Source organism: Penaeus vannamei, chromosome 24, assembly GCF_042767895.1.
Source record: "Penaeus vannamei isolate JL-2024 chromosome 24, ASM4276789v1, whole genome shotgun sequence".
In the NCBI taxonomy this organism is placed as follows: Eukaryota; Metazoa; Arthropoda; class Malacostraca; order Decapoda; family Penaeidae; genus Penaeus; species Penaeus vannamei.
Window position 1 is genome coordinate 24,272,339 of NC_091572.1, and position 13,277 is coordinate 24,285,615.

General features: G+C 34.6%; 2 protein-coding genes across 2 annotated transcripts in view; one reads left to right on the forward strand and one right to left on the reverse strand.

Moving 5' to 3' along the window:
• Window positions 1-5,180: 5,180 nt before the first annotated feature.
• The window catches only part of LOC138866238 (uncharacterized), a 21,450-nt gene continuing 13,353 nt past the window's right edge, over window positions 5,181-13,277 (forward strand). The window contains exon 1 of the mRNA XM_070138567.1: window positions 5,181-5,534. Within this exon, the coding sequence (XP_069994668.1) occupies window positions 5,400-5,534 (135 nt within the window). The 5' untranslated portion in view covers window positions 5,181-5,399. The remainder of the gene's footprint in view (window positions 5,535-13,277) is intronic.
• On the reverse strand, window positions 9,364-10,378 carry LOC138866193 (uncharacterized). The gene has a single exon (XM_070138145.1). The coding sequence runs from the start codon at window positions 9,987-9,989 to the stop codon at window positions 9,369-9,371; it is 621 nt and encodes a 206-aa protein (XP_069994246.1). The 5' UTR covers window positions 9,990-10,378; the 3' UTR covers window positions 9,364-9,368.

Consider the following 13,277-nt stretch of genomic DNA (forward strand, 5'->3'; position numbering starts at 1 on the left):
CGCAGTCTACCGTGAGAAGGCAAAGGAGGATGCCCCCGCTGGATAGGGCAGCCATCCTCCGACATTCGAGCTGGATCCCCTTCAGTTCCCACCGATATAATCCGCCGCCGAGCAGGACAAACTGTGGAAAAACATAAAACAAAATAAGGAAAATAATAGAGCGGCACAGGACAGCCTGCCGCAGAAACCTAAAAAAAAGAGAAAATGGCAGCAGCTTCAATGATAACTGTGATAATATGAAAATATAATGTCATATAATTATTATAATAAATGAATAAATGATAATGTAATGAATGATAAAAATAATTTATCGTTACATCATTGAGAACAATGATGTATGTATATATATGTATGTATATATATATATATATATATATATATATATATATATATATATATATAGAATAAACAGGGAGAGAAAAAAATGTATAAATTACATATATCATAATTCATACACACACCCGTTGTTGCCGGGGGGGGGAGGAGACGGAGATTGAGACCAAGGACAATCCGGATAACAGCCCTGAAAGGAGCTTGATACGTATTCTCAAGACTACCACATGGTTCCTGCAGTGGTGCCAAACTTCCAGTGAGTTCAATTTCCATCATTGCTACTGTTAGTCATCCTATTATTATTATTATCCTGTTGCTGTTATCATTATCACTGTTTTTATCATTATTGTCATTATTACTTATATCATTATTAGCATTATCACTGGTTATCATTAGAATTTTTCTTCTTAGCATTCCATTATGAGTGTTAGAAATACTATTGAAATTCATTGATATTATCATACTATACTGTATCATCATCAGCATTTTCATTGTCTCATCGAAAAGCGTTTAACGTTGTTCTAATTATTCTAGTTATCTTTGTCATTAAGTATCATCACTCTCATCACCACTATTATAATTATAATTAGCCCAGAACTCACATTAACACATATTTGTTAAGGCAGTTACTGCCCTCCTCATTATCATCCTAATTATTATCATTGTTATTGTGTTTTTGTTGCTGTCAATATTACTGTTATTGTTATTGTTCCCTTCCTTATTATGACGATTATGATTATAATCATCAGTATTACAGGAAGAATGTCAGGGAAGTTTGTGAGTAAAGTCAACAGTATTGAAACACCACTGAAAAGTTCGCTGGAAAGTCAACGGATTAGGTGGATGGAGGTGTTTGAATATTTGAAGAATTTGAACTCTGCGTATGTCGAGGTTGTAGTGAAAGCCGGACGGGTTGAGGCACGTGTGGAATGAGTCAACACACTGGAAAGTCAAGAGATGTATATAAGGTATTCATTTGGAAAATACACGTAGTCAGGAGGAAATAAGAGAGGCTGTATTAGAATTTATATTCCCCTCAAATACTTAGGGGAAGTTTTAGTATATACAAGAGAGAAATACTTAGAAAATATGAAAGTATAGAGACCAAATGAGGGAGAACGGACGTTATGGGACATGTGTATAAACAAAATTTACAAATGTAGGATAATGATTCTCATAAATAATGATCCAGATAGTCTGAAGGATTTCCGGAATGTGACCGATCTAAAGTTACTAAAATGCGTGTATAACATCGGATTACTTGACAACAGAAAATTAAAGTTTCACCTTTCATTATGTAGCGATCATCATTCCCTATCATCATAAATCACAAATGCGAGCATTGTCCAGCTGAAATTTATACCAAATGAATCAATAATCAAAATTGAGTCAGTATCTATTGTGACGAAAAAAAATTAACAATTAACACTGTATTCCCCCAAGATAAGATATCGAACTGCGGCTTGTATCATGTAATCCAAATGAATGTCTTGTCGGGAGATTAGTTGTATAATCTGTGTCGTTTCTATATATACAGTTTCTATAGCTGAGTCAATCAACAATGTGTACACTGTTACCACCACAAAAATTCTCACAGGTAATTAACTCGTTATCGCGTAGTTCCTCAGAGTGTTCTTGGTGGTAGTTCATTAGCATACGAAGCCGGCGAGCTGGAACAAAACGCACAAAGTGATTTTCAGTCCTTTCCGCAAGCAAGCGACCTTCTCAAGGACGAAACCTTGCCAGCCTCCACTTCAAACTTCCCTCAGTCATGTGCATCTTCTAATGTTCTATTTTTTCTCCTTGTTACTCCGCAGCAACACCACTCTGCTGAGCACGCAAGACCTCGTCAAACTGTGCGTCAGCATTCCTGCCGAGGCGTCCCCAAGGTCGAATCCCCGGCGCTGCCAACCTAGCTGAAGAACTCCGACAGGTGAATCACGCTCCGCTGCCGCCAACGCTGAGAGAAGTTCCGAACGACCCCAGCCGGGCCTCTGATCAGCAAGGGCGTTGGCCACCCAAAACACCTCTCCCCCGAGCCGACTTCCCCGCCATGCAGTTTCTTCCACGCAGCCACGGCCACGCAGGCGACGCTAACCAGTGGCGCCATGACCTTGCTCACCGCGCGGCGCCCTAATTCGCCTCGTCAGCCGTGCAGCGAAGGTCTGCTCGCTGCCTCACCTGTGCGTGTCCTCAGCCTCTCCTCGCCTCCAGTGTCAAAGTTTGTCAGATTTGAAAATGGCGATTAATATTCAACTTTTCTTTAAATATTTCTCATATTATATTAGATATTCAATCTTGCTTCATTTCTTTGTGCATTAAATATATTTCTTTCGTGCATGTTGTGTTTAATTGTCAGTTATAGGTATTCATTTGCAGTTTGCGAGTTGCCTAATCAGATTCCGATTGCCACCTAAAGACCACCCAATTCCAGCGCCGCCTGACGATGGACGCTCCTCCCTCAGCGCCGCTCGCTCTCGCTTTCTCTGCCGCTGCCTGAAGGTGGTTCCCTTCAGCGCCGCACGTTTACTGTCGTTCTGAGCGCCGAGAATGTAGCGCTCTTGGCTTCCGTTAGCACTCATATAAGTAACAGATCTCGATACGGATATCAGATACTGCTCAATATAACATTTGTGTCATGTTGCTTACGTCTTTTGATGTTATGTTTCTTCTTATGTACTTTTCTCCGGTTTTCATCTACACTATTTTAAAAGTCTGATTATGATGGGGTCCATCATCTTAAAACGCAATGAAACCCATCTAAATCTGAATATTAATTACTGAAATACGCATGCTAATATTACTCAATGTATCTAATATCATATTCTACGTGAATTACACAATCCATATCTGTAACACACGTAGCTTTACACACAAATAAGCATATGCTAACACGTGATTCACACCCGTTCATGGGCCGCTGTACAGTATGTCAGGCAGACGTCTTACCAAGGAGCATCACCTCGCCCTGAAGACAGCCGCACTCCATCACTGCTCTTCAACAAGGTAGTCAAGACATTTTGGTTGTCTATTTGATGTTCTGAGCTCGCCATCTAACGTGTGTGTGTGTGTGTGTGTGTGTGTGTGTGTGTGTGTGTGTGTGTGTGTGTGTGTGTGTGTGTGTGTGTGTGTGTGTGTGAGCGTGTGCGTGTGTGTACATAAACATGCGGGTGATTGTGTTTATGCGTGTTGATTTGCTTGCATGTGTCTGCGTTTGTAAGACACCAATACAGTACGAAAATGAAGGATAATAAAACGCACTTAATAGATAACCTGATTTAATTCCGAGCGATTTCCAAAGAATTTCTTCAACTTCTCAGCATTGGCTTTTCACTGATCGTCCATTTTTGCATCACGGCGAAATCTGATTGTTGCTCCTACATTATAACTGTTGAAGAAATGGGTAAACTGTACAACATCAGTTGAGTTATGGATGTGATGGGATTAGGCAGATGTCCAGTGAAGGTGGAGGTGGTGAAGAAGAAGAAGTAGAAGAAGGAGAAGGAGAAGGAGGAGGAGGAAGAAGAAGAAAGAAAAAGAAGAAGAAAAAGAAAAAGAAAAAGACGAAGAAGAAGAGAAGGATGATGATGATGATGAAGAGGAGGAGTAGAAGGATGATGATGAGGATGGCGTTGGCGATGGTGATGGTGACGGTGATGGTTATGGTGATGGTGGTGATGACAAGATAATCATGCTCATCATCATCACCAAATAGTAATAACTTTAAAAATAAAGACAATGTCTATACAAATGTCAATGGTGATACCGGTGATTTGCTAACAGTCATTATAATAGGAATTTAACCATTACCACTAATATGCCGAATGATTGCAATAATGATAATGGTAATATCAACAGCACTGCAATGAAGGTAGCAGTAACACAATAGAAAGTTTACACACACACACACACAAACAAACAAACAAAAATAAGAAAAAATCAAATTTATGTTGAAATAGTACAGGGTCATTGGTATAATTTTCGTTATTATCAATATCATCATTATTATTATTTTATTTTTTTATTGTTATTATTACTACTATAGTTATTGTTAATATATAATAACTTTCTTTATATTTTCCTTCTTATTACTATTGTTATTATTATTATTATTATTATCATTAGTATTATTATGTACTATTATTACTATTATTATTCATTATTACTGTTATTATTATTATCATAATTTTATTACAGTTGTTATTATCATTATGTCACTATTTTCATCATCATTATTTTTATTATTATTATTGTTAATATTATCATTATTTTGTTATCATTGTTATTATTATTATTATTATCATCATCATCATCATCATCATCATCATCATCATCATCATCATTGTGAGATTGAGGTTAAATATGTATTTACCATAATGTATGTACATTTGTATTCTGCTCCACTTTATTATAATGTCTCATACCACGGAGCTTATGAATGATTTCTATGCAACATTATTAGTTATCCAGATAGGGTGAATAACCAAAGACTATACACACATCTATATACACAGAAATAAATGCATATCTATCGATCTCTCAATTAAATATACATTCATTTTTCTATCTGTAAGGTAAATATGCATATCTAGACTGATAGAAAAGCATTTATTTTTATGTATGTGCATGTGTGTCAATTAGGTTTGGCTTGGCACAATTTTAACAAACCGGCCGTATATACGTATATAGTCTTTGTGTATAGCCAAAGACTCTTTATACGAAAGACAGGAAACATATTACGTATATAGCAAAAATTATATACGATATATACAGTCTTATATATAATCAGTATAACGGAATTGTTATCCCGTAAAAAAAATAAAATAAAATAAAATATCTTCTGCTATCACGTGACTGTGACGTCACTCAGACGCATCACTGCACGACATTCAAAGCCTACATTTAACTCCCTAATTATTTGCGAATCACGACCGACTCCCTTCATCAAATCCCGCGAAACTTTACGTGTGGTTAAACAAACCCTCCAAGACGGCTTAGAGTCACAAACCAAACGTGGCGCAGCGAAAGGGAGTTCGTAATGGCCGAAGATAAGTCCCAGGCGCGAGATGCCTCCATGGCGGACCCCTTTCAAGAAGTGTTTTGGAATCTTGTTTTTCTTCGATTATCAGCAACTTTGGCGCGAATGTGCAGTGACAGTGGCGGTGGAAAGTGCAGCGAATTGTGAAGCGGATGCCGGTTCTGTTAGTATTATGAGCGCGTTTTTATGAATTGAGGTAGGATCACAACAATTTACATAGATCATTATCATCATTATTTTTATTATCATTATCATCATCATCATCATCATCACCATCATCATGATTATTATTATAATCATCACGATCATCATCATTATCATTATCATCATCATCATCATCATCATCATCATCACCATCATCATGATTATTATTATAATCACGATCATCATTATCATCATCATTATCATCATCATCATCATCATCATTATCATCATCATCATCATCATCATCATCATCATTATCATCACCATCATCATTATCATTAGCATCATTATCATCATCCTCATTATCATTATCATCATTATCATTATCATCATCATAAATCATCATCACCATCATCATTCTCATTCTCATTATCATTATCATTACCATCACCGTTATCATCATTATCATCATCACCATTATCATTATTATTATCATTGTTATCATTATCATCATTATCATCATTTTATATCATTACTATGATAATACTGATTATTTTCATTATTACTATTATCATCATCACCATTATCATTATCATCATCATTACCATCATCATCATTACCATCATCATCATTACCATTATCATCATCATCATTATTATCATTATCATTTTATATCATTACTATAATACTATTATTATTATTATTACTGTTGTTATATCATTATCATCATTACCATCATCATCTGATATCATTATCATTATCATTATCATCATCAATTTATATCATTACTATGATAATACTGATTATTTTCATTATTACTATTGTTATATCATTATCATTATCATCATCATTACCATCATCATTATCATCATCGCCATCATCATTATTATCATTATCATCATTAATAATTCTTATTATCATTATTATTACTATTGTTATCACCCTTTCCAAGAGTATAGTATTACTGCCATTATCATCACATCATCATCATCATTATCATTATTATCATCATTATTATAATCATTATCATTATTATTATTGTAAAAATAATAATAATGACAACTACAACAACAACAATGATAATAATAATAATTATTTTTATTATTATTATTATTATTATTATTATTATTATTATTATTATTATTATTATTATTATTATTATTATTATTAATATTATGATTGTGATTACTATTGTTATTAATACCCATATTATTGTCACTATCATTGTTGTTGTCATTATTATTATAATGATTATTATAATTATTATATTATCATTATCTTAACTATTACTTTCACTTTCTTCATTGATATCAACATCATCGTTATCATTGCTACTATTATCATTATCATTATTATTATTATCATTAAATCATTATTTTTATTATTATCATTATCATTATTATCATTATTATTGTTATCATTATTATAACTATTATTATTATTATTGTTGTTATTATTATTATTATTATTATTATTATTATTATTATTATTATTATTATTATTATTATTATTATTATTATTATTATTATTATTATTATTATTACTTTTGTTGTTTTCATCATTATCATCATAATTTTATTAGCATTATTATTATTGTTATAATTGTTACTACTATTATGATAGTTATTATTATTACTATTATTATTTTTCATTATCAAAGTTATCATTACTATTGTTATTATGATTATCATTATTATTATTATCATCATCATTATTATTGTTGTTGTAGTTGTAGTTGTTTTTGCATTATCATCATTATCTTATCATTGATAGAATCTCCATTTTAATAAATTATAATAACAATTGTATAAACAATAATGTTACAAATTATGTTAATGAGGATAATAATAATGTTGATAATAATATTAATGATGATTTTCATCATTATCTATATTATTAGTAACATCATCATCATTCTTATTCCTATTCTTATTATTGTCACTGTCACTATTGTTATCATTATTACCATTATCATTATCATTATCATTATTATTATCATAATAATAATAATAATGATAATAATAATGATAATAATAAAAATTATTATTGTTATTATTATTATTATCTTCTTCATTATCATCACCTTCATTATCATCATCTTCATTATCATCATCTTCATTATCATCATCTTCATTATCATCATTATTATTATCATCATCATTATCATCATCATTATCATCCTCATCCTCATTATCATCATCATCATTATTATTATCATCATCATTATCATCATCATTATCATCCTCATCCTCATTATCATCATTATCATTATCATCATCATCATCATTATCATTATCATCATCATCTTTATCATCATCATCATCACCATTATCATCATCATAGATCATCATTATCATTATTATCATTATCATCATTTTATATCGTTACTATGATAATGCTAATTATTTTTATTATTATTACTATTGTTATATCATTATCATCATCACCATTATCATCATCATCTTTATCATTATCATCATCATCACCATCATTATCACCATTATCATCATCATCATCATCAGCAGCAGCAGCAGCATCATGATTATTGTTATTATTATTACTATTATGATTATTATTGTTGTTGTCATTATCATTGTAATGATAGTAAAAATTAAAATAATAGCAATAGGTATAATGATAATAATAATTTTTATTATTATAATCATTTTTACTATTGTTATCATCCTTGCCTACACAAAGGAGAACCCTTTGAAGGAGATTTACCCTTTTTCAAGTCTGCAGTTTCTCTCTCTGTACACAGTAGAACAATTTGGTCTTGGCCACTGCTAACTCAGGAGTAGACAAGGGACCTGACATCTTCACAGAATGAGGTCGGACATTATTAATAAATCTCATAACCCAAGCCACCACACAACGTGCCTTATTGAAGTTACTCCATCTCTCAAACTCAAATATTTTAGGAGAGTTTACAGATACCCAAGAAATATTTCCTTTACTGCAACTTTCTTCAACAGGTAACTCTACAGTTTCTCCTTTATCACTTAGAGTTAAAGGTTCAGACAACCAAGAAGGGCCATTTATCCATAAAGTAGAATTAACAAGGGGTTCGGCTAACTCCCCTCTAGACACAAGATCAGCAGGATTTTCTTTACCTGGGCAATGGTACCAGTGGCATGGGGAGGTAAGACTCTGAATTTCAACGACTCTATTTGACACAAACACCTTCCATCTACAAGGATTACCCTTTATCCATGCAAGAGCAACCTTTGAGTCTGTCCAACAACAATAAGTCACAGTCTTATCAAGACAGAGGGCAGACTTCACAAAATCTAAGAGTCTAGCACAAAGTAAAGCACCAAGCAATTCTAGTCGAGGTAATGTGACCCTCTTTATAGGTGCTACCCTTGACCTTGCTACCACTAATGACACCTGGTATGTTCCATCCACAAGAGGAACTCTCAAGTACACGCAAGCTCCATACCCTTTCTCTGAAGCATCACCAAAGGCATGGAGTTCTAAACCAGACAACTCTTTCCAGGGCATTTCTGGGAAATAGCAACGATTAATCTTCCAATATTTTAGAGCAGCAATGCTTTTAACCCAATTCTGAAACTTATTTTGCACCTCTTTAGGTAGTAACTCATCCCAATCAAGCCCAAGTCTCCATATGTTTTGAAAGAGGATTTTAGCATACATGACAAGGGACTAATCAAACCAAGTGGGTCAAAAAGCTGGCTATGAGACTAAGAATTGCTCTTTTGGTTGACAACAAATGTGTCTCCAGGTCTAAATCAATACCTTCAAAAACAAACTGATCTGACAAGGATAACCACTTCATACCTAAAACCTTTGTGGATTCATGTTCATCACCATGATCAATTTTATCATTAAACTATGTGGCAAACAATTTACAATTTGAGTGCCATTTAGAAAGAGGGAACCCAGCTTCAGCCAAAATACTTTGAGATTCTTTAAACTTCTCACAAGCTTCGTCAGCAGTGTCCGCCCCTGACAGCCAATCAGCTACGTAAAGGTTATCCTTTAACTCTTTTACTACTTCAGTATCAGGATAAGACTGTAAGTGGTATTTAATGGTTGCATTTAGCAAAAATGGACTACTTGTGTTACCAAAGGGAACACGAACAAACCTCGTCATTCTAATGGAGTCTTTGCATTTCCACAAAAAGCGATGAACATCTCGGTCTTCTGGCTGAACACAAATCTGCAAGAATGCCTTTGTAATATCAGCAGTCAATGCAACCTTCCGCTTTCTGAAACGAACCAATACTTTCACAAGATCAGGGTTAAGTGAAGGACCAGACTCAAGACAATCATTTAAAGAAGTGCCATTATAACTAGTTGCAGAAGCATCAAAAACTGGTCTGACCTTAGTTGAAGAACCACTCTCTTTGACAACTGGTCGATGAGGCATATAATATGTAGGCTGAGAACTTACAACTTCACTTGAAGGGACTTCTTCAATTATTCCCTCTTGTTCATAATCAGTAAACATGTTTCTGAAGCTCTGGGTCCTTAACTAACTTACGATCTAATCCTTGCAACCTTTTCCTAGCAATTCCCTCATTATTCATAAGATTCTTCTTGCAGTCATCCGACTTCCAAGGTAAGCCTACTTCATAGCGTCCCTCATCAAACTTAACATTTTCACAAAATTGCTTCAAAACAGGGTCTGAGGTAAATGGGCTAGGAACAAACAGCTTCCTTTTGACTTATGCCAACAGATTCTAAATCCCAAAACTCATGCAAATCAGAATCTGTCACATTTCCTATACACAACATTTGTGTAGACTCATAGTTCCTGTTAGTAGGAACCTTCCATGAACCAGAGAACACCCAACCAAATACAGGCTTTTGGGCTACTAATCCATTACTCTGATGTGGCTTAATTTCAGGATCCATAAATCCCTAATAAGCATCCAAACCTACAAGTATATCTATATTCTTGCGTGTACTTGAGAGTTCCTCTTGTGGATGGAACATACCAGGTGTCATTAGTGGTAGCAAGGTCAAGGGTAGCACCTATAAAGAGGGTCACATTACCTCGACTAGAATTGCTTGGTGCTTTACTTTGTGCTAGACTCTTAGATTTTTTGAAGTCTGCCCTCTGTCTTGATAAGACTGTGACTTATTGTTGTTGGACAGACTCAAAGGTTGCTCTTGCATGGATAAAGGGTAATCCTTGTAGATGGAAGGTGTTTGTGTCAAATAGAGTCGTTGAAATTCAGAGTCTTACCTCCCCATGCCACTGGTACCATTGCCCAGGTAAAGAAAATCCTGCTGATCTTGTGTCTAGAGGGGAGTTAGCCGAACCCCTTGTTAATTCTACTTTATGGATAAATGGCCCTTCTTGGTTGTCTGAACCTTTAACTCTAAGTGATAAAGGAGAAACTGTAGAGTTACCTGTTGAAGAAAGTTGCAGTAAAGGAAATATTTCTTGTGTATCTGTAAACTCTCCTAAAATATTTGAGTTTGAGAGATGGAGTAACTTCAATAAGGCACGTGTGGTGGCTTGGGTTATGAGATTTATTAATAATGTCCGACCTCATTCTGTGAAGATGTCAGGTCCCTTGTCTCCTGCTGAGTTAGCAGTGGCCAAGACCAAATTGTTCTACTATGTACAGAGAGAGAATTTTGTTCAGGAAATTGCAGACTTGAAAAAGGGTAAATCTCCTTCAAAGGGTTCTCCTTTGTGTAGGTTAGATCCTTTTGTAGATGATGAAGGCCTGTTGAGAATTAAGGGACGTTTGGAGAATGCTGATTTAAGTTTAGAAAGTAAACATCCTGTTATTATTCCTTCAGGTCATGTTGCTAAGCTCTTGGTTCAATTTCAGCATATTTTTCTGAAGCATGCTGGAGTAGGAACCATTGTGTCTACTTTAAGAGGCAGCTACTGGATTTTGGGAGTCAGGAGAATTGCTAAAACTGTTTGTAGAATGTGTGTTAAGTGTAAGAGGTATGATTCTAGGGCTTGTAGTCAGCCTGCTGCACCTCTACCAGGATTAAGAGTTAAGATTGCTCCTCCCTTCACTGTGACAGGTCTTGATTATGCTGGTCCTCTCTTTTGTATTGATTTGCCTTCAAAGAAATTGTACATTTTGTTGTTTACTTGTGCAGTAATAAGAGCAGTGCACCTAGAACTAACTGATTCATTATCTCTTTCTGATTGCATGCTTGCAATACATAGATTTGCAGCACGAAGAGGTCTTCCTTCAGTTTTTTACTCAGATAATGCCAAAACATTTGTAAGTGCAGCTCGTCAACTTCAGCAAGAATATGGACCATTGTCTCCTCAATGGAAATTCATTGTTCCCCGTTCTCCATGGTGGGGAGGTTGGTGGGAGCGTTTGATTAGGTCTGTTAAGTCAGCTTTGAGGAAAACAATAGGGGTTAAATGTTTGTCAAAAATTGAGTAGAGACCACCATTCAAGAAATTGAGGCTTGTGTGAATTCTAGACCCTTAACATATGTTGGAGATGAACCTGATGTTTCTAATCCTTTGACTCCCTCACAATTTCTCATTGGACGTAATGCTGGACTTCAACTCGAGGTTAATGATCAACCTTCATGTATCACAGGAAGGGATTTGATTATCCGAGAAAGTATTCGCCAGCAACAACTTGATAAGTTTTGGAAATTATGGAGCAATGATTATCTAAGAAACTTGCCACCTGCTGTGAAGGGATTTGTGCAAAAATGTAATGTAAAGAAAGGTGCTATTGTCCTAGTCAGAGAAGACTATGTTCCTAGGCTAAAATGGCCATTAGGTGTTGTAACAGAAGTATTCCCAGGTAATGATATAACATTAGGAGTGTCATGGTAAAAAATGACAAAGGAGTAGTTAATAGACCAGTGCAGAAGTTGCATGATCTTGAAATGTATAGTGATCTTTATGAAGATTCTGATGAAGATTTGAGAGAATCTATCTCAGGGGAAATTGTTAAATCATCAGTTCCTGGAAACAATGAAAATAGTGCCTCTGAACCTTGTGAAGAGAGCTGTTTAAACCCTACTTCCTTTAGTCAACGGGGTCGTGCCATAAAACCCCCAAATAAACTTGACTTGTAATAATATGCAGTATTTAGTTTAGTTGTTCTTATTTCTTAAGGTTGAGTTTATTGAAGCAAATTCCAAGGTGAAATCTGTCCTACTACTATTTCTCAGGATTTATTACCTCATTTAAGTACATTTAGTCTATGATAGGAGTATGTACTCCTATGGTGGGGAGTATGTTAAATATGTTAGGTACCCCTTGATGCTCAGAACACTACGTTTTCTGTGTTTACCCTCAGTTCCTTTGTTTTTATTTCTTCGTTATAGAATATCTTTATTTTTGTTGAGTAGAATACATATTTTTCTGAATTTGAATGAGAGAAATACTATATTTTTAATGTAGTTTTATATCAGAGAAAAAATACTTATTTTCCACATATATTTTTATGTATGAATACTCGTAGCAATAAAGGCCACAGCGTGGCACTGCCAGGTCAGCGCTGTTTCAGTCAGCAACCCCCAGCCCTTTGGTCCTGCTTCTACACCATGTTTCGTTACCAAGTGTGGGTCTCGTGAGGCCGTTTCCCACATTAAGGGATGTTCAGCTGTTGCCATGATGATGATAAGAATGATAATTATGAAAATAAAAATAATAATAGCATAATGATAATGATAGTTATAATAGTAATATCAATAATCATAATATAGTTATGAAAACATAATAGATACTAATGCTAAAACTGATAAGAGCACAACAACAAGAGGTAATAGCATAAATAATTTATAATGA

What these genes read in the sequence shown, in the direction of transcription:
- LOC138866193 (XM_070138145.1), bottom strand. Translation starts at nt 9,989, where the DNA reads ATGTTTACTGATTATGAACAAGAGGGAATAATTGAAGAAGTCCCTTCA.